Source organism: Microcebus murinus, chromosome 13 (assembly GCF_040939455.1).
Source record: "Microcebus murinus isolate Inina chromosome 13, M.murinus_Inina_mat1.0, whole genome shotgun sequence".
In the NCBI taxonomy this organism is placed as follows: Eukaryota; Metazoa; Chordata; class Mammalia; order Primates; family Cheirogaleidae; genus Microcebus; species Microcebus murinus.
Genome location: NC_134116.1, coordinates 57,454,574 through 57,477,737, shown reverse-complemented (window position 1 = coordinate 57,477,737; position 23,164 = coordinate 57,454,574). Strand labels below are relative to the sequence as shown.

At 35.1% G+C, this 23,164-nt stretch overlaps 1 protein-coding gene and 1 long non-coding RNA gene across 3 annotated transcripts in view; one reads left to right on the top strand and one right to left on the bottom strand.

Annotated features, from left to right (window-relative positions):
* Positions 1-23,164, top strand: part of VWA8 (von Willebrand factor A domain containing 8) — a 328,282-nt gene that overhangs the window by 174,474 nt on the left and 130,644 nt on the right. Inside the window, exons 22-26 of the mRNA XM_076009415.1 lie at positions 1,096-1,171; positions 3,234-3,369; positions 5,752-5,871; positions 11,509-11,714; positions 13,268-13,419. Of these exons, the coding sequence (XP_075865530.1) occupies positions 1,096-1,171; positions 3,234-3,369; positions 5,752-5,871; positions 11,509-11,714; positions 13,268-13,419 (690 nt within the window). The remainder of the gene's footprint in view (positions 1-1,095; positions 1,172-3,233; positions 3,370-5,751; positions 5,872-11,508; positions 11,715-13,267; positions 13,420-23,164) is intronic.
* LOC105871599 (uncharacterized) overlaps positions 1-23,164 on the bottom strand; it is a 121,993-nt gene that overhangs the window by 12,855 nt on the left and 85,974 nt on the right. Inside the window, exon 5 of one of the 2 annotated variants that reach the window (XR_012922446.1) lies at positions 5,830-5,867. This is a non-coding gene — a long non-coding RNA (uncharacterized LOC105871599). Of the gene's footprint in view, positions 1-8; positions 5,868-23,164 lie in introns of those variants that run through there. The other variant, XR_002225028.2, reaches the window with a different exon arrangement.

Below are 23,164 nucleotides of genomic sequence, written 5' to 3'. Positions count from 1 at the left end.
TTTTAAAAAAAAAATAGATAAACATTTTATAATTTTAATAGATTATAGTAAAATTTGGCATTTGGGTATATGTTTCACAAGTATATTATAGTACCAAGGTCTGAAGTTCACTTTCCAAGTAGAGTCTTATACATAGTAGATTCTCAAAACAACACAATTGGCAGCTTTGCATTTTACTTTGAATAAGTGGTAGCATAGTTTGAAGAGACAACTTTGAACTCTTCTAAAGGTGATACCCACATTTTAAAAGTAGTTCTAAGTCTCTGTGTGACATATTCAAGCTGGACATAAGATTTTTCAGTTTTAAGATAGAATATGTGCAGAAAGTAAAGATATAAAATTGATCTCTTAAAAATGTCTGACTCTACCTATCACCTGTAGCTTCTGTACATTTTTGGCAAGAATATCTACAGGTGATGTGAACTCCATATCTCATCATGTAAGGAGGGTTATAATATCAGGATACCTCATTATTGCTAGTTTTGAAAATCCTGATCTAGAGAAGGGTCAAGTAAATAGTAAAAGGTAGGTTTAAGAAAATAAAATGGATTGCCCTAATCTCAGCAGAAATGTTCAAAATTCTATGAACTGACTCCTCGGTATTCTTGGAGTAGGGTAAGGTAGTCTGGCTTTGGCACCTAACGATGGCAGATTGGGCCCGAACATTTAGTTCATAGACTTGCTTTAATTGGTCATATCAGCATGCCAGTCATTACCAAGATTGCCATCAAAATTATTTTTAAATAACATAAACATTATATAAATATGAATTTTTAATTTCTCCTTTTCACTCTTAGGAGGTGATTTTAAGGTGTGGAATGGTCACAAGGGAAATTACCAGAAAAAAGAGAGAAATAAAGAACCTAGAGAATCCATAAACCTGGATTAACTCCCAAGCCCTTGTAATTTATATCGTATTAAATCTACAAAATACTGTTGCTGAAAGGAATTTCACTTGCTGTTTTTATTTTTCTTGAGAAAAGCAGGATGATGAACAAAAATCTTTTTAAAAATGCTTTTGTGTTGTTTTTTTATTCATACTCAAACACCAGTTTATTTTCTTACTAATTATAAAATCTGTTCTTTTAACTTTAGGGACACCACAGTACAAACTCTTACTCTTCAGCCTTCAGTTAAAGATGGACTTATTGTGTATGAAGACTCACCTTTGGTTAGTAATCCAATTATATGAATATATTCAAGTGTGTTTTTTGAATGATGGTTGTATTTTAGCCTTTGGGAATGGAGGGGGAAGTCTTTCATGGATTCTAATATATTTCAGTTTAACTGGAAAGCACTTATTCATGAGTCATTTCAGGAGTAGATATTTAAATGTAAATTATTGGGAAAATTACACGTTTGCTTATGCTGTTCTCTCTTCAGAGTAAGAGGTTTAGGGAATGACAGAAATCCTCTATTGATTTCTTTTCTATTCCAGAATTAAAAAAAAAAAAGTTTGCTGCTGTTTTTAAATGTGTAGAGTTTGAAATTAGGTAATGTTTCTAGAAAAGTTTTTAAAAATACCTCTAACTAATAAAATATTAGGGTATTTTGGGCAGCTGGGAAGATCCAGTGCTCAGCTTCCCACACAAAACCCAAAGCCTGCCAGGCACGTCCCTCTGTGCAGATGATTCCTTTGCAGCAATGGCAGGGATAGGCCATCATGGGAACCTCTGTGATGCAGACCCTGGGGACTGGAGTCTTCAAGGTCTCTGCCCCAATTCTCCTAGGTTGGGCCTGGCTTTCCCTGAATAAAGATGGGGTTGGGGATGGAAGCTACATGTTTTCTTTTTTAAAGTTCAGTTTATTTTTACTCTAAAAAAAAAACCAAAATTCTTATCAGTTCTTTTATAATAGAATATGGTATAAAATAATTGTGGTAGAAGTAACACCCGTTTCTCAAACAGTATTTTCTTAAAATGATTTGCCAAACTACACAATCAGAAAAATTTTATGACGTGGTACACTTTATGTTTTACTTCTTATTATTAAAAAAATCTTTAGGTTTACATTTAAATTTATTGAGTATCTTCTTTTATCTACTCCTCAAAAATATTTTTAAGAGTTCTTCCTAGCTTTTATCTTTCTTTTCATGATGTTACCATCTATTCCGGACAGATCTTGGCTGCTTAATCACAAGCATCCTCATCATTTCACCCAACTGGTTGCCGTAGACATCTGCTGTAACCAGGTTTCATGAAGCAGTAGTGGATGATATCAGGGTTGGACCACCAAACAAACACCATTAGCTTTTTTGGATGAATATTCAGTTTTGGACTGTTCTGACACTTCATCTTTATTCGACCATTGTGCCAAACACAATTGTCAAAAATAATCCATTTTTCATCACATATAACAATACGGTGTAGAAATAGTTTGCCTTTATGTCATGACAGCAAAGAAAGGCAAGCTTCAAGACGATTTCACTTCTGATACACATTGACCTCATGTGGTACACATCTAACCAGCTTCTTTATCTTGCCGATTTGTTTCAAATGGTCCAGTGTTGTTGGAATAGTAACATCAAACCCTTGCTGCTAATTAATTCACACATAGGTTGAGATGGATTTGCTTCCACTACAGCTCTCAGCTCATCTTTATCCTCCTTGGTCTCAGGTCGCCCACATGGCTCATTTTCAAGATTAAAATGACCAGAATGGAACTTCTCAAACCATCCACATACTGTGCGTTCATTAGCCACATCCTTCCCAAACACTTATTTGATATTTCAAGCCGTCTACGCTGCATTGGTCCCATGACAGAACTCATATTAGAAAATAACTCTAATTTGTGACTTATCTATGGTTTTACAAAAATTGCTCTAAAAATTTTTTTGAAAGATAATCACAAGCCAAACTGTGCATTTAAAAGAATGAAGATGTACCTTCACAATAAAGATAAAACAAGAAGTGTCAAAGGTGAAATGTCAGCGATATCAACTATCACACTCAGTACTTCAGGAAATCGGACATTTCATACTTAATAACCTAATATATTACTAAAGTGAAATACAAAGATTGTTGTAGAGTTGGCAGTTTAGTAACTCTGTGAAGCTTTTGATGCAGATCCAAAAATTTTCTTTCTAGCTCTACTACAGACTTTTTTTGTGTTTGTGATAGTATACTCAAAACTTAAATAAAACCAGCTGTTATAAATCCAAAGCAGTAAGTAATGAAGTTTTAATAATACTTGCTTTCATTTTATTATTTATGATAAATTTTATGTCTTAAAAGGTTAAAGCAGTAAAGTTGGGTCATGTTCTGGTAGTAGATGAAGCAGATAAAGCCCCAACAAATGTCACCTGTATTTTAAAAACTCTAGTAGAAAATGGAGAAATGATTCTAGCAGATGGAAGACGCATTGTTGCAAGTGAGTACAAAATAAGTGCTATTTCCTTTAATATGTGTAATTTTTACATCTCTGTTATCAAGTCACAAACTTAACTTGCTACTTCTTTATAGGCAATAAGCATAATTTCAATATAACTTAAATTGTCTATATTGACAATCATTTATAAAAATTAATACATCCAAATCTACCTTTGTCAGTTTTATAGCCAGAGAGCATCTTTGAAAATTTTAGTAGTAGTGTTAGGACAAATCAGCTTCATATTTTTCTGCTTCAAGAATTCTAACATAGAATCCTTACACTCACCTCTCAATTATTTGTGTGTGATTTGCTTTTTTTCATTGTTATCTGGAATTTTTAAAAACTCTGTCATGTTTCTATTCAAAATATGAAAACTTATTAGCACAATTAAAAAATGCTTGACATTTTATTTTATATATATACTTATGTATGTGTGTGAATCTGTGTACGTGTGTATATTACACACATCTCTACCTCAGGAAGAAGTCTCTGTTTTGGATTGTCTTCTTTCCCTTCACTTCACCACATACCCTTTTTGTTGTTGTTAGGAAAAAATGAAGAACAGAGAAATCTCATCAATATATTTAACCTATAAGGAAAATTAAGTTTGTCTAATGCAATATGATAACATTTGCTAATTTCTAATTTCAAATTCTGTGTCCTGAAAAAACTTGAAAAATCTATAACTAGCCATTGAAAATATACAGCCAATAGCAAGGTAACCAAAAAAGTTGAGACTAAAAACTAACATCTTCAATATTTGAAGAGAGCATGTAAGGAAGACCCCATTAAAAAGGTACAAGTATATCACCACAGAGATGTTCTCCTTGGACATTATCATTACAGAATTGCCATTTCTGAGCATAAACTCAGCACTAATAAAAATATTTTAATATTTGAGTTTCACAGTGAATTTATGAGAAAAGGAAAATTCCAGCAAGCCTGAGTACTTTCTCTTAAAAAAGGTCATTCAGACTCTCAGAAGTAGAATTCTGCATGCCCTTTTTAGAGGCATTATGAGGACAGTGAAATGGAAAGGAAGAAAGAATTGCCAAAACAAAATTGTAGTTAAGGAGTAATTATCTCCTGGTAACCTTTTATATTTTCTGATATGTTTTTGAGGAATAGCCATCATAATTTTTAAACTCAAGTGTGATTGTAAATGACATTTTAAAAAGAGTACTTGAAGCTTTTATGAACATAGTTTCATAAATCATCACTTGTAGGGCTGTTTTTCAATTTCTTGGCTTTTTAAAATTTTCATTTTTATTGTCATTTTGTTTCAATTAACTAATTAAATTTTGCCTGCGGCCACATACCCTTGTTATTTGCCACTACTAAAATTAGTGAGGATCAAAACTATTGGTTGTATTAGCACATAAATATGTGGCACATTAAAAGATAACATTTTGGTAAAATAAAAAATTATGAGTGTAGATTCTCACAAACTCATCTCAAATAAAACTGCAGGTACTTCACAACTCTCCTGTTTTGAAGATGGGCAACCTAAGCCTGAAGTTTAAATATAATAAATCCAGGTTGGTCCAAGTGTAGTTGTGTTTACAACTAATTGATCACAACCGGTTACAGATTCCTTTGTTCCTTCTCCACTCCCACTGCTTCACTTAACCAGCCTTTAAAAAAAAAAATTAAAACAGTAAAAAATTATATAAACATAATAAATCCAGATAGCAAGTGGTTTTTCTTAACATAACCATAATAAAACTTATTCTTTCAAATTATTTTCTGGACTTGAGTTCCATCTGAAATGTACACCAGCCAGTAAACTGTAATATTCACTTCTTTTAATACCTTAAACATTTGCACAAACAAAGCTCAAGTCAACTTGAGATCACTTATTTTAAGAACTGTGGTTGAATCCCCTGATTGGAAAAAAGCAACACTGTAGTGATGAGTTGATAGGTTTTCAAGACCTTTATTCTATGTATTTAGGTTGCAGAGTGCATGATCTAAATAGAAATAGTGCCTTGGCTGCACAATGGCGGGCTGTATGCAGATGGATGCAGCTACTGATTTGGTAAAAACTAAGGATCCTTGGATTATCCCTTGTTATAGATGTTTATCTGTTTTATTTTTTTAAGGAATAATAACATCTCAAGCCAGGCTTAAGTATCGTAGGACAACATTTGGGCACATTTGCTTCTAAGATGTATGTTGAATTTACATAAAGTTTTATCAATCTTGTTTTTGAACAAACTTTCTTAGAAAAGAATTTTTTTTTTCCTGCCACCAAGTTATCACCACCAGATACCTTAACACTTTCTCTAAATGAACAGTATGACTACTTATGTGACTTTAAAGGCTGTAACTTGATATATTATTAAATGTCAATAAAGAATAAATAGAAATTTTGTTTTTCAGATTCTACTAATGTGAATGGAAGAGAAAATGTTGTAGTGATTCATCCCGATTTTAGGATGATTGTTCTGGCCAACAGACCTGGATTTCCTTTCCTAGGCAATGATTTCTTCGGTACCCTAGGTAAAAAAAAAAAAAAAAAAAAAAAGATAAGAATAACAGAAATAGTAATATTAGTAACAATACTGCAATGGCTGTCATTGAATGCTTACTTACCATGTGCTGTTGCCAGCATCATAATCACCTTGGGAGAGTATTTACCCCCATTTTAGAGACAGATAATATCTGATATTCAGAGAGATTTTTTGGTGGTCACTGAGCTAATGAGTGATGGAGCTGGGCTTCTGTTTAAGTCTATCTGATTCCAGAGCCTTTTTCCTGGAGGGATATGTATACATGTACATGCTTGTACATGCATAGAATTTCTCCAGAAGAGGACACAAGAAACTGGTAAAAGTGGTTGTTTGTAGTGGAGGTCAGGGATGGGGGTATAATATATTCATTTCTACTATCTTTACAATTTTTACTATGTACAGCTATTACTTTAAAAGTTATTAACAATTCATGTATTAGTGTAGTAATGTGAACATACCAAACTAAAGCTGGAATTGTTTCTTATGTAAGAGGTTGGAGTTATTTTTATGTTTAGGATCTTTATAGGTCACCCCTTATCCCCCAAGTCACCTCTCATCACGTTTATTTAATTGCCTATAAGAATACATACTCCTGTTCTGTCTCCATCTTCCATCCACCCCCAAATCCTGAAACCTGTACTGTCTGTTAAAGCTCTGCTGAAGTTCTGGCCCTCGCCCTAACCCCCTCCTCCCACTGAAGTCCTTTCAAGCAGCAGAGTTTTTTCTCCCACATTTGTGTCTAGAGAAAGTGTAGAGTCTTTGTTCCTTATTGCTGCTTCCGTCATTCTCCTTCCCTCTTCCCTAACCCCCCCAGCTTTATATCTCATGTCATCAGATTGTATCATGTACAGCCACTCATTGTGGCTGTCATCTACCCCTAGTTGTTCCTCGTCATTTCTTGGTGATTTAGCTCTTTGTTTGCTGTCAGTGTCTCTAACCCTACTTACCCTAGTCCTCTTGGAATGGTTGCAGTGTCCACATGTGTGACCCTTCCAACTCTCTGGCCTCTTGGCTCCTCGGATGTTTTATTCTAGTGGCCTTATCCTGCACCATACCTCAGCCACTCACTCCCATGGACATAGCCTGGTTTCAGTACCAGAAACTTTTATTCTAAATCTCAGTTGCATGGTTCTGTTCTCATATGTCCTTGAGATTTTCATCTCATCCATGTACCTACCACCTCCAGTCTTTCAAACTATCCTCTCTAGTATCCTAAATCCAACCATCCTTCAAACCTATTGGAAGTTCCAATCCATTGATGCTATCACCTTTCACTTACCTCCCCCTTGATATATTTTCTTCTCCCTTATTCAGGTTTTTTTTTTCTTATCTACCTTTGATACCATAATCATTCACATTTATTACTCCCTGGCGTATGTCTTCAGCTTTCCTGTCCCTCCCTCAGCTTGTCCTATGCATCTGGGACCATTCAGCCTGGTTAATGCCAATTCTCTGACTACATTGAGCTTACACATTTGCAGCTGAATGTGGTTAGAACAAGCACAAAACTTCTCTAACAGTCACAATCACTTCCCATCACTAACTAGCATCCAGTTTACTGATTCTTCTTACAGACTTCTGTTATTTTTTCCTGGCTTCCTACTGCACTTAGAAAAATGGAAGCAATTATAAATGAATGTCCACAGACTCCCGCCAGCAAGTCTTCCACCTACGTTGCTCTGCTTTCCCACATGTTACAGGCAAACTGTTCACACTCCCAACTGCGGCCAGTCCCTCCAGTTGAGCACCAGATCCTACTTTCTCAAGGATGCTACTGTGGCAATTCTGCCCTCCCTTTCTTATATCAGCAATTTCCTTCTCTGGTAGCTTATTCCCATCAGCAGACAATCAAGCTATTTCCTTTGTCTTAAAAAAATAAAATAAAAACAGAGAAACCACATAAAAACTCTTAATTGGACCTGTTTTGCTAACCACTGCTAAATTTTTCTGTTCTTTGTGGCAAAACCCTTCACAACAATTGTTCATACTCAAGAGTTGTCTGTACTTACTATCTCCATTTCTTCACTATTCTCTCTTAAATCCATTCTAATCAGATATTTCCTCCCAGCACTCCATGGAAACAGTTCTTGTCTAGATTGTCCATGGTTTTTCCATTGCTAAATCCAAAGGTCAATTCACAGTCTTCTTCTCGCTTAATCTATCAGCAGTATTTAATACAGTTGGTCCAGTTGATCATGCTCTTCTCCTTGATACATTCTCTTTTATTTGACTTCAAGTATTCCTTCAAGTACTTTCTTGGTTTCTTTCCTACCTTAATGACCACTACTTCACAGTCTCTATTCTCTCTATTGGATCCTTATTAGAATGCCACAGGGCTCAGGCCCTGGTCCTTTTTTTACCTGTCTATACTCACTCCCTTAGTAAAATTATAATGTTTCATGTTTTAGAATACCACTTATATGACTTTTATTGCCAAATGTTTGTCTCCAGCCCAGACCTCCTTCCTGAACTCCATGATTATAAATCCAACTGCCTGTTTTATAGCTCCTATATCTCAAATTTAATACATCCACAATGAATTTATTCTTCCTCCTAAAACTGATTAACTTATAGTCTTTTTTTTTTTTTAAATCTCTATTGATGACAACTCTATTCTTCTCAAGCCAAAGTTCATTCTTGACTTCTGTCTTTCCCCTGCACTCCAATCCATCTATCAGGAATTCTTACAGGCTCAAAATATATTCAGTATTATCCTACTTCCCATCACTTCCATTTGTCACCATTCTAATCTGAGCCACCATTGTCTCTCACCTGGGTTACTCCTAGTAGTCCCCTAATGGGTCATGAACTTTGAAGGATTGTAGATTTTAGCCTACTTTGAAGCTAACCAGGTGTAAACTACCACAGTCTCATAGCAGAAGACAAATGAGGGATTATTTCTCACAGCAAAAGCAGGAGTCAGAATGTCAGCATTTGTGTGGATTCTCAAGTCCCAGTTCCCATGGTACAACACATAGATGGCCAGGTGATTCTTCCAGTGTAGTGAGATGCTTCCCAGGAGAGGAACCCTGTGCTTAAGTAGCCCAAATCTTTTTTTTTTTTTTTTTTTGAGACAGAGTCTCGCTTTGTTGCCCAGGCTAGAGTGAGTGCCGTGGCGTCAGCCTAGCTCACAGCAACCTCAAACTCCTGGGCTCAAGGGATCCTCCTGCCTCAGCCTCCCAAGTAGCTGGGACTACAGGCATGTGCCACCATGCCCGGCTAATTTTTTGTATATATTAGTTGGCCAATTAATTTCTTTCTATTTATAGTAGAGACGGGGTCTCGCTCTTGCTCAGGCTGGTTTCGAACTCCTGACCTCGAGCAATCCGCCCGCCTCGGCCTCCCAGAGAGCTAGGATTACAGGCGTGAGCCACCGCGCCCGGCCCCAAATCTTTTATAATGATCAGTGAGCATGCCTTAATCTTGTTCCAGGGAGAAAAAGGGACGAGAGAAACAACAGACAATCTCTATCTTCCAAGGCACTTTGCTCTACAACATCCTTGGAAAGATAGTCAATGTGGTCAGTGCCTCTGCTCACAACAGATTAGTCTTCCAACACATTCTGCAGTCTGTTCTCAACACAGCAGTCCAATCCTCTGTTAAAAATCCTCCCATGCTTCCCTTTTTACTCTGAGCATAAGCACAAGTATTTCCAACAGTTTACAATGTCCCATATGATTTGTCTCCCTCGCTCTCTGACTTCGTGTCCTATACTGCTCTGTGTATCACTGATTCTATTGCAGCCACTCTGCTCTCCTGCCTCTTCCTTCCCCATGCCAGCTATGCTTGCCTTAATTTAGGGTGTTTGCGTTAGCTGTACCCACTGCCTAGAATTCTCTCCTCCCCGGTATCTACATTCACTTAACTCCCAGGTATGTTACCTTCGCAGTGAGGCCTGCCTGACTCATCTCCCCCACCCCTTCCCCACGTCATCATTTCTACTATCCTATACCATGTTTCTTGTTCTTCTTTCTTTGAAACATACCCTTTCTAATATTTATATTTATCATTTGTTACCTCCCTATGCCAGAATATAAACTCCCTGAGGATAAGGATTTTGGTTTTTTTGATCATTGATATATATAAAGTACCTACTGGGGCAGGTACTATGCACTTGGTGCATGGAAGACATTTAATAATAATTTGATGAATGAACAAATGAAGGGTCAATTAACTATTTTTAAAATTTTTTATTTTAGCATATTATGGGGGTACAGGTGTTAAGGTTACTTATATTGCCCATGCCCCCTCTCCCAGTTAACTTTTTATATTAGTGTTAAATTTCATTTTCAGCAAAAAAAGGCAAAAGCTTTTCTTCACATTTGTATTTGAAAAGCTATAGTCTAGGAAATGAAAGTTTTTAGTTATGGCTTTTCATTTTATTCAGTTACTTTTAAATACATACATGCATAAACACATACAAACACATCAACAACTGTTTGTTTAAATGGCTTCTAAACCAAAGTAAGATCTTGTTGCTACTTGACTACACGTGCTCATTTTCTAAAATGAGCATATTAAATAATGTAAGTCTATTTACTTTCACTTCCTTCGAAAGTAAATTAGATTAGAATGTATTGGTCTCTTAGATTATGAATCAATAGCATTATATGAATCAGGAGACTTATACTTTTAACATGGGAAATTCATTCCTTTTGAGCATAGATTGTTTTTCTGAGGAGTTTGGCCGACCAGGAGATTATTAACTATCCTTATTCTACCAGGGAATTTGTCAACATAGTAAAACATTTACAGGTATGGCACACACCTGTGCATAGACATCTAGAAGAAACCATCAATCTCTTTTTCTCAGGTCTTTCAATTTCCATAAATATTATAATGAGTCAGATGACATGATATGAAGTATTTGTAATCTGTTATAAATCTGTTAGTACATTCCCAGTTGCTTAGATTACAGATGAAATATTATGTTACCACATTCCTTTTCTTGATTTTAATGTAGACAGTATCTCTACAGGTTTACTTTTCTAAAACTAACCTTTAAAGTATATTCTAGCAATCTGCACAAGATATAAATTGTTTAGAGAGTGATAATACCAATTCCCCCCTTTCGAGTATACATCTATAAGCATTTATATGAGATAGATGTATATAATTTTTGAAAATTTTTAACATTTGTTAAGGTTAAAAAGGCAGTTTCAGAACCATATGAAGAGTGTATTTCCATTAATGGAAAATGAATAAATCAACTAAGCTATATCTGTTTTTATATATGCATTTTTTAAAAGTACTAATACAGATCTGGAAAAATATGCACTGAACTGTTAAAACTGGATGCCTTTGGGGTGTGAGTGGCATTGGCAGAGATATAAAGGAGACTTTCCCTTTTTCTCTTCATATTGGAATATCTCCCTGTAAGCATGTATTCAAGTATTATATAAATTTGTTAACAAAAATAAATCCATACGGACTAGACCATATGTTACCCAGTTTTCTTTTATTTTGTTTCAGTCATTTGCTTTCTTCTCTGTACCATCCTGTTGTTGGATGGATGTTCTGTGCTTTGATGAGCAACCAATGGCTCTATAAACAACCATGCCATTTTTTCCTGTGGCATTATAATGGATTAGGTGCATGCTGAATGTGAATCTTTTCTCTCCTATAGGTGATATTTTTAGCTGCCATGCAGTTGATAACCCCAAACCCCACTCAGAGCTCAATATGCTCAGACAGTATGGACCAAATGTGCCTGAGCCCATCCTTCAAAAGCTTGTGGCTGCCTTTGGAGAGCTGAGGAGTTTGGCTGACCAGGGGATTATTAACTATCCTTATTCTACCAGGGAAGTTGTCAACATAGTAAAACATTTACAGGTATGGCACACACCTGTGCATAGACATTTAGAAGAAACCATCAATCTCTTTTTTTCAGGTCTTTCAATTTCCATAAATATTATAATGATTCAGATGACATAATACGAAGTGTTTGTAATCTGTTATAAATCTGGAAGGCCAATGAAAATTCTCTGTTTAGCCTTTGAATGAACTTTGGCAAGGTTCTGTCCCATGGTTATTACCAAGGAGGTAGGAGATTTGGTGGACGGATATATTTAGGGGGAAGGTGAGGCAAGAGAGTTTAGTGAGAGGAGAAACCTTCCTGTTCTGTGGTTTGGCTTTTTACAAGCATGTGGTATCTGGGTGGAAAATATTGTTATTTTGGAACAAATGACATGGAGATAGAAAGCAGAGCAGTAACTAACAGCATTGATTAATATACCTGTAAATACTGCAAGAAAGTTTTATGAGATAGAGTATGTAGGCAGAAGAATTAAATGTCTTGTGACCATGGGCAATGTGTAGTCCACCTTGGTTAAAAAAAAAAAAGTGAATTCTACTCATAACAAATAATGGTCTTCAGGCTAACAGTCACAACCTAATGACTTTTGATCTCTGCCCCATCCCCAACGCTCCAAGAAAACCCTAGAAAGAAAAACAGAAAGTCTGGAAGTTGGGGGATGAGGGGGAGATGTTAGTCAAAGGGTACAGGGTTTTAGTCACTGAGGCCTGTTGCACAGCATGGTGACTATTGTTAATCATAATGTAATGCATATTTCAAAATTACTAAGAGAGTATATTGTGTTTGTACCACAAAAAAGTATGTTAAGTGATGGATATGTTAATTAGATTGATTTAATCATTCTATCATGTATGCGTGCATCGAAATATCACTCTGTATCCCATAAGTGTGTAATTATTATTTGTCAATTAGAAAATATATAGTTGGAAAGAAAAAAAATAGAAAGCTTTATTCTGCCTATGAAACCGTAAGTCTAATTCAACCAGCTAAGATCCCAGCATCTAAAGAAGATCAAAGCAGAACTGGTAGAGGATCCTACCAGTATAAATTTAGCTGTAGTAATCCTTATTTTCTTTCCCTCTGCTAGTCCCTATTTTTCTATTCCCTGTACTTTTTATGTTCTTCTTCCCTTCTTTTCTTTTTCCTTTATCTTTTTTTCCATTTATTCATAGCCTTTGGCTTTTATTAATACTCTGTGCATATATTTAACACTCTCCTTTGCTTAACGAACATCTTTAAATTGGCCAATCATATTTTTAAAGACAGGAGATTTCAGAAAGCAGTGGCAATCACTGAATGCCAGGATCTAGGCACTGCTATAACGTTTGAGAGAAGCTGTTTCTCCTCAAATTCTAGCATTTATTCAAAAAAGAAATATATTGTTAAGTCATCTGATCAAACATTAAAAGAGAAAAATGTATTCCTGTATTCCTACTGCCTGGTTATCTGACAAGGCCAGTAAATTTCTGCTAATGTGCATTTGATCATTATTGTTCTATCAATTTTGTAAATCTTTATAATGTTGTATATTTTATCACATACATAATGAGGAATTTTTTTCTTAATACAGAAATTTCCCACTGAAGGTCTCTCCAGTGTGGTTCGGAATGTGTTTGACTTTGATTCCTACAACAATGACATGAGGGAGATTTTAATTAACACTTTGCACAAATACGGGATACCTATTGGAGCAAAACCTACCAGTGTGCAGCTGGCAAAGGAGTAAGGCAAACTCACTGTTGATAAAATATTCTCAAGCATTACTCTTCTGCTTTATAAAGGCTGATAATTCTTAATCTACTGTTATACTCTAGTAAACTGAGTTGCTGTGGAAATTACTTTACCATGAGTAAGCTTTTCAACTATACGTCACTATTTGCTGGCTGGTTTTCAGTTAAATAGCATTATTTATAGGCCGTAAATTGAGAATTTTGATTATTATGACTATCCCATGAGTAGATGTAATACAATCAAATAAAGGGAAATATTTGTTTCTTTAAGAGTCTCTGTCCGTTTGTTGAACTACTGTGAGTCTTATTATTTTGTAATACAGTGCAAAATCGTATAAACATGAAAACTACATAAAGAGATAATGTACACTGGGGTAAGATGTTCTCATTTATGTCACCATATAGTTTTATGATAGTTTTCTAAATTTATAATCATATTAACTTAATTTTGGTTTCCTATGTCAGCTTCATAGCAAGAACAAGTGGGGTCATTTCATGTGGGCCAGTTGCCTACCTTTTATTTAATAATCACAGGATATTTAACTTTAGTTAAGAATCTTACAGACATGTTGTTGACCAGAAAGATAGTTGACAGAGTTTATTAGTAGCGTATTTAAGTCAACACAAATTCACTGGAAAATTGTTTTAAATATGCATAACTTATTGATAATGCACCAAATGCCACCTTTGTCTATAAAAAGAGTCAATAATAAATTCATAAGGGACAATAAATACTTTTAAAGTAAATTATTGTTTGACTTTAGTCTCATATAGGAGGCATTATCTTTCTGTAGAAAAACATTCATTAAATATAAATCAGTGATTAGCCCAACAATATATGTGTGTATATATATATGTGTCTTCATCTTAAATGTATATATCATCCTTATTCTTTGAAGTCATTATAAAAACTTGTCAGAACACATGCCAATGAAAATAAATTATTAAAGTATTGGGAATTTCTTATAAAGAGAAACAAATATTTCCCTTTTATGGTAAAAGCACGAGATGGAGTTATATTAGAAATTATCAGTACTTTGGTTTATATTATTAATGAGTGAGTAGATTTTTTTCAAGAAAAATGAAAATTCTGTTGTGAATGCATACACTATTCTGTGCAATACTATTTTACTGACTGTTAGCAATCCTTATGGGTGTTTGAAACTAGGTCAATAATTTAATGGGTATGACATATCTTTCTATATTAAAGAGTTCAAGAAATTATCTTTAATATGCAAACTTCTATTAGTACTCATGTTTTTTAATTCCTTTTTATAAACTATATCTTTAATTTTAGTTGAAAATAAGATGGTTTTTATTACTATTAACAAATTTATATAAAGTTCTAGTTTCATGGAAAACTAGACTTAAGATTTTAAAATAACTTTTTTGTACTCTTGCACAACTTTAAATAAAATTTAAAATACATATTAATTGGCAAGATCTATCATAAGAAAATTGTTGTTTCTAAGTCAATTTCAGTTTCTAAGGGAGGCAGATAAAATGGTTTCACTTACTCATTGTCATCCTCAGTTCTAAACTGTGAAAATTTCTTACCATAGCATGTTGATTCTTGCCGTGGCAAGTTAATTCCAACTCCAGTGCTTACTTATGAGCAAAAGTAAACGTACACTGAGTCTGGAAACAAGATGGTCATACTCATGCTTAAGATGGGGATGGAAACAACTAGTTGTTCACCCACTGCATGCAGCTAAAAATAGACTTATAGCAGATGTGAAGGATGAGCGACTTTTTCTTTGGGGTGGAGATAATAGTAAACTATAATTTGCAGAGTCATTCAAAGCATCTTTTTTTTCCCTCATCTATAAATTGCAATGACTTAGGCAGTTCAAATGTAGTGAAGTTGTTTTATTGCCCTTTCATGTAATCCATAGGTTCCCTGGCACTCTTTCTATAGAATTATCAGTACTCAGAGAGGGTAGCATGATGAAGTGAACAAAGTAATGGCCTAGGAATTTAGCAGTTAATCATGCATTCAACCTTTATACCTGGGTCAGACATGGAGAAATGAAAAGACATAGTCCTACCCTCAAAGAGCTCACAGTTCCATTTTGGTTATTTGAATGTAGAAAAGTTACTTAACTAAATGGGTTCCCTGTTGGTAAAAGGTGGACATTTTTTATAAATAGCATATCTGTATAATTTACCATCTTTTTGAGAATGGAAGGGGGAAGCTATTGACAATAACTCTGTAAAAAGAGATGTAAAATAAGACTGTCCTTATGAGGCCACATTAGTGGTTCTTCTCATTGTAGATCATCAATAAGATTCCTTCGTATTCTAACATCATTTACATTTTAATGTAATTTTAATGTTTCTCTCATCTGCAAAAACAAACATAAAAAGATATGATACTAATGCTTTCCTTCTCCTCCACCCAGAGGGGCACACTGTTGATAGTAAAGATTTAAAGTTGTCCCCATGCAGTCTCATGATTTGACTTTGACTTTTCCAGACTTTTTGCTAAGTCAGTTCTTTTAGTCTGCTTCTGCCCAGCTCTGCAGGTGCCCTCTTAGTGGAGAAGGTACACATTAGATTTCAGGTCTTAAGGAAGAAGGATAAAATGGTTTAATTGCTATTAATACCATTTTGCCCTGAATGAAAATTCCTGCTACAACCTGCCAATGTTCACGTTCTCTAATCCAACTACAGTGCTTATTGGATGGGAAAAAAATTACCTTGAGTCTAGAACAAGATGATCACACCCACACTAAAGATGGGGATAGAAAGATAATTGGCCACCCTCTAAATAGAGATCAAAAGAGATATAAGGCAGTTGTTGTTAACTAGGGAAATTTACATAGGGCAGAGATGGTACTAAGCCTCTATTTGTATAGTGATCTATGGGACCTTCTTCCCCAATTGAAATCAGAATATATTAATACCTTCACTGTTCAGGAGTGGTGATGTCATTTTCATGCTCTTTAATGAAATTCCCAAAAGAGAGATGCTATCACTTTCCCTTTTGTTCTACTAAATAGTGCAGTGATATTGCCTATCTCGCTGGACTCTGCACAGCTTTTAAAGGCCCAATATGATGAGGTGAATTTAACTTGTCTTCATAAACCTCTGCTAAGCCTGGTATTTGTAGACTGAGTCTTATTGGGTGGTTTATTTTACCATACTTGATCCTGCCATAGTGCAACCCTTCTTCCTGATCTACAAATACATTCCCAGACCTTAGTGCTTGTATCACAGTTAGTTACCTACACTCCCATACTGCATTTGCCCCTTTTTACTAGTTTAATACTTCCTGAGTTTTTTTAATTTGTCTTCCTTTAAGTTAAATTTCTAATACATGGAAAAGGACATGCCAAAGAGGTGACAAACATAACCAAATAAGGAGGCATATTGGGAGAAATTATTTTTTTAAATATAAATACTGTGCTTTATATGGGCTTTGAATATAATTCGGTGACATTTGTCCTACAGAAAATCAACTACCGTGTTTCCCTGAAAATAAGGCAGGGTCTTATATTTATTTTTCTTCAAGAAGACACCCTAGGGCTTATTTTCAGGGGATGTGTTATTTTTTTAAGTATGGCACAACAATCTACATTTATTCAAATATAGTTAAGTCGTCATCTTCTTGAACATCATCATAACTCTCCAAACCCTGAATTCCATCCTGAATTTCTTACAACTCTATTTCCTTTAGAACCATTGGCCCCAATCTCTCATGTTGAGCAATAGAGCTCTCATGGGGCAGATGAGAAGGGCTGCTTGTAGTCTTTACCGCTCTGCCACGAAATGCATGGGTTATGCAGATATGCTGAGTAGCCACGCTCATCACTAGGACTTATTTTTGGGGTAGGGCTTATATTGGGCAAATGCTTAGAAATCCTGCTAGGGCTTATTTTATGGGTAGGTCTTATTTTGGGGGAAACATGGTAGTCAAGACAGTTGATGTTGTGTGTGTGTGTGTGTGTGTTGCATGCACACATATGCGCTAATCTCACGTCGTCAGTCTTGTAGGCAGAGATGGGAGAATTTAGCTTAAAATCTGAACTCTTGAGTTTTAAATGTCATTGCTGGAAATATATATGTAATACATATATATCATAACAGAATTAGGTCTAAATATACAACCAAAGGCATATAGATTATCTGCTATAGTTAAATATAGATAACTCTAAATATGGATATAAACTTTAAAGCAAAATTTGCTTGTTTCTCCCTCAAGTGAGCTTTTATTTCTGAAGTTTCTTTTATTTGGGAATAAACATACTGCTAGCACATTAGCACTTCCAAATTAAAAAGTGTGTTTCAGAATAGCTTATGAACTCTGCGATGCTGGGGAAACATTTATTTCAAAGGAAGAAAAACCTGGGTTTTTTTCCCCTCTAAACTTCCCTTTTAAGCATCTAATACAGTATTTATCCTAAATTTGTATTCCACTCTTTACCTAACAGTTCTTAAGATGAACATGTTGTCATTTTATAGCTCTACAATGAAATGCAAATACTCTACTTCTAAATATAATACATTATAACATGTTATAATTATTGTGTTTAATGATAATGATGATGATGATATTATAGATAACTAAGTGCCAAGCACATTTCCAAGCACTTTCCTTAGATGAGGAATTTGAGGCACAGAGAAGTTATATGACTTGCCTAAGGTTAGAAAGCAGGGGTAGAGCTGGGATAGATGTACAATTCCAATGATGATATAAGCAGATCAATAGGCAGATTTATAGGGAACTTCTAAATCAGAGTTATTTGGATACTGACAATTATCAATAGTGTTGATTTAAAAGGACCTTGGGATTTTAATTTTAAGTAATCAACTTGGAAATCATCCATGATGTCACCTATATATAATATATAAATTCTCCTGATTTTTTTTTTTTTTGAGAGAGAGAGAGAGAATCTTGCTCTGTTGCCCCAGGTATACAGTGGAATCATCATAGCTCACTGCAACTTCAAACTCCTGAGCTCAAGGAATTCTCCTGCCTCAGTCTTCCAAGTAGCTGGGACTACAAGCATGCACCACAACGCCCAGCTAATTTTTGTGTTTTTAGTAGAGACAGGTCTGGTGTCTCACTCTTGCTCAGGCTTGTCTTGAACTCCAGAGCTCAAGTAATCCTCCTACCTCAGCCTCCCACAGTGCTAGGATTACAGGCATGAGCCACCACATCCAGCCTACAAATTCTTATTCTTCAGAGAGTTATGACAGATTCAGATTCTTGGGTTTTAGCCATATTTCAGAATGAAAAGTAAGCCAAAAAGTAGATTAATAAAAGCTTTTGGCAGAACAAAGATCATTTCAGAGACCTCTTCATACCCATTTAAGCTTTCTTTCTTGTGTCACATAATGGAGAATCATGAAATAAAACACAAGATAATTCATTTAGAAAAATAAAATCCCTAGAAAATTTTTATGGCTACCATATATAAGAAGTATACTAGCCATCCTTTCTTCCTGATTTGGAACACAAAAGGAATTTATGGAATCTTCTCAAAGATTATGGTAATTTTTAGTATAAATCAAACATTCAAAGAAATTGTATCTACCTTCTGAAGTTACCTTTGGGTATTTTTCTCTCCTTGTCCTCCCTAGGAGAGGCACGTCTATAAAATATTTAAGTGATCATCCTCCTTGTTCCAAATGCTTTGCCCTCAACTCTGTTGATTTCTTTTTTAAATGCTACTTAGTTTATTAAGCTGCTCCGCCAGCCCCTAAGCATGTATTGCCTATTTGTAACTAGCAAGCCAGCGACAATGTATCAATCATTCATTTGTATCAGTCAAACAGAATAAAAAATTTGAGGAAATTAAAAAGGTTTTAATATGTAGGCTTTTTATAAAGCATGTTTACTAAATGAAGAAGGATGTCTCATTTATTGTTTAAATAAACTAGCAAAAAGAAAATAAAAGCTCCTGTAATTCTACCATGCAGAAATAAACATTGATAAATCCTTCTAGACCTTTTCCTGTGATTGTATGTGTTATTGCATTCACTGAGAAATATTTTTCTAATCATTTTTATTTTTCTGAATCTTTATTTTTAATAGAAGAGACATAACCCTTTAAAAAGGTTCTTTTTTTAAGAAAATTCATTCCCAAGCTTATTTGTTGAAAAGAAAGTTATCTAACATGAATTAGATTTAATTATGTCTGACACTTCTTTCCCATTCCTTTTTTCTCCATTCTTCTCATTCCTTGAGATTTTAAAATTAAAATATTCTAGATATAATAAAGAGATTCATAAAGCATATGAGGTACTCTCATAAGGAATAAAAATATAATATTAATGCTTTGTGTCTCTATGCATACGTTTAAACATCATTATCCTTTTCAGACATATATTCATAAAAATGCTCTTGCCAGACAGACTGCACATCTAAAAATGACTATTATATGTGACTGCACTTTAAAAGTGTCCCATAGCTGGTTAAAAAGCCCTATTGGAGTTTTATAATTACTCCTAAGATGTTCTGTTGTTATGCATTCTCTCCCTGCTTTCAAATGCTTTATTCAAAAAATTTTTAATCTCATTTTTCAGGCAAGATAGAGTAACTTTGAATTAACAAGATCTAGGATGATATTAGCCGATATCTTTAGTAAATGTTATTAATAGATTCACATTTTAACTTATTTCCAAGCACAATGGTAGCTGGTGACAGTGGTTGTCTTTGAGAGAGTCTCTAGAAAGAAGAAAGGAAGCTTTATGCTCTGTACTATTTTAATTTTCTAACAAATGTATTATTTTCTATTTTATTTTTTAAATGTTCACTGACTTTCTGGGCACTGGCTTTTTTGGTTTTATTTTCTTACTTAAATTAAAAAAATTTCAAATTCTATTCTGAAATTACTATTTCTTGGAACATGTGCCTCCAGCACAGCAAAGCTGATGCCACACTGTAATGCCCACTCCAAAGGTGGAAGATTGGCACCTTCACCAATGGCAAGTGAGAATTCAAGTTAACCAGGCATTTCTGTGGCATTTCACCACAGAATAAGTAAGTTTATGCATTGGTCATTGTCAATATAAACATATTAAGTGAGGGTAAACAACACATTTTCAAAGCAACAAAAATAAAAATAAATAAAAATAGTTAACATGTTACTGAGCAGTCTAAGCACTTTACAAATATTAACTCACCTAATCTCAACAATTTTGTTTTTTCTATTAGGTAAGTAATTTTTTCCTATTTTATGATCTATTAGGTTTTAGGGGTATGTGTATTTGTTGAATCTATTTTACAGATTAAGAAACTGAGGCTGGGCCGGGCGCGGTGGCTCACGCCTGTAATCCTAGCTCTCTGGGAGGCCGAGGCGGGCGGATCCTTTGAGTTCAGGAGTTCGAAACCAACCTGAGCAAGAGCGAGACCCCGTCTCTACTATAAATAGAAACAAATTAATTGGCCAACTAATATATATACAAAAAAATTAGCCGGGCGTGGTGGTGCATGCCTGTAGTCCCAGCTACTCGGGAGGCTGAGGCAGAAGGATCGCTTGAGCCCAGGAGTTTGAGGTTGCTGTGAGCTAGGCTGACGCCACGGCACTCACTCTAGCCTGGGCAACAAAGTGAGACTCTGTCTCAAAAAAAAAAAAAAAAAAAAAAGAAACTGAGGCTGAGGTGACTTTAAATAACTTAATAAATTATACAACTAATAAATGGCAGGGTGGAGAATTTACCTACAGAACTGTTTGGTTCCAAAACCTAACATCTTTATGTTTATTCCACTATTTGCTTGATAAAGGCAATGCAGTACAACATTGGATATCAAGATTTCAAAGATAATGGAAACTTTAGAGTTGTCTTTCAAATTGTTTCCTATCATTTGAGGACTTGTATCAGACATACATATAACATTTGCATTAATGACTAGACCCACTGTTTTAATCATAATTTCCTTCAAGTTAATATAATTTGTCCTTGATTCCAGAAATAAATAAAAATATCCTTTCTATTACATGCAAGGCAATCATCTTAAATCTTTTCTCCTACAATAAGGATTTGCTTTTCTAAAAACAAAAGTGGCTGCATTTGCAAATTCTCCAAAATGAGTGGAGCAATTCTTTTCTTTTTGAAGTTTTTTTTTTTTTGTATAGAATCCTTTACTTGGTAGAACCATCCTCAAAATTATGATCATTAATATTGTTGCTTTAGCAGAATAATCATGAATCACAGTGCATTACTTGTGCACTGTGAGTTGCTTCCAAGTCGATCACAACTTAGATTTTTTTCCTGGGGTCAATAGCTCCTATATTCAAAGATGGAATGGACTACCCAGGAGAAAAAGGTTTACCTTCTGTAGACTGGATCTAAACAAATCTGGACGAACCTTGTTGGGGAGCTACTTGAGGGGATTCAAACTTGGAACAATTAATTAAATAGTCTTTAACATCCTCACATAGTTCCTTCCACATCATAGAGTCTGTGATTTACTGGCCCTAATTGAACAGGGATGCTGATTAGTAAATTTTCTCCCTTATATCAGTAATGATTCATTACTTTTTCTGCCACTCTCAGCATATTTTAGTAGTACTCCCAATGAAGGTAACTGAGATTGTGTTTTCATTTGCATTTCATGTCAGTGTGTGTTACAGGATCATGTTTGGTATTTATCCTTCTTTTCAGAGCAGTGCCAGGTGTGCATATTTACAGACAGAGTAGCTTCATCTTTTTCAATTTGTCTTTGAAAGGATATCTATCCAGAATTTGGTTTTCTGTATTAAAGACTTATTCTGTATTATTGGGCTGTCAATAGCAGCTGCTGCTTCTCTAACAGAGAACAACTATGAGGTCCTCAAGTATCAGAGTCATCAAAAAGAACATCCTCAAACCTGGTACTAAATAAACCATTCATAGACAGCCTGCTTCTGGGTCAGGGTTTCATATGTAGCAGATCAGCTCCCTCTCTGCAACCTATTGAAAGTCAGCCCTCAGCACAAGTGTTTGTAAAAGAAAAGAAAACAGAACAGAACAAAAAGCATATCCCTAGCCAGGGTCTCTCTTTGGAATAATTTTAATACTATTCTCTTTGAAAGTCAGGCGGTGGCTCATGCCTGTAATCCTAGCACTCTGGGAGGCCGAGGCGGGCAGATCACTCAAGGTCAGGAGTTCGAGACCAGCCTGAGCAAGAGCGAGACCCTGTCTCTACTAAAAATAGAAAGAAATTAATTGGCCAACTAAAAATATATAGAAAAAATTAGCCGGGCATGGTGGTGCATGCCTGTAGTCCCAGCTACTCGGGAGGCTGAGGCAGGAGGATCGCTTGAGCCCAGGAGTTTGAGGTTGCTGTGAGCTAGGCTGACGCCACGGCACTCACTTTAGCCTGGGCAACAAAGCGAGAATCTGTTGGGGGAAAAAAAAAGTCAGAATGATGATCAGTTTACTGTTTATCTTATTAAGGTAAAATATCCTCTGCCTATAGTTTTGAGCTTTTTCTTCATTTTTCTACACTATTATATGCTATAATTTTCTGTTTGTAGTCATAGTCTTTATAAATAAGTTAATGATGTTGATCATGGAGATCTAAGTAGTACAGTTCTACTCTGCATAATGATTTAGCTTTATAAAAGAGCTCTTAGTTTTCAAAAATAATGTCTATATAATGACATCTCAAATTTATTAGCAGAAGGGTGGTGTTAGGTTTTTTGTGTTTTCATACTCTTTTCCTTATATTCTCTTGGTTTATTATGAAGTAACTTTCCAGCCATTTCATTTGCTTTTGGCTCCTTTATGGGGATGCAAAAAGATAA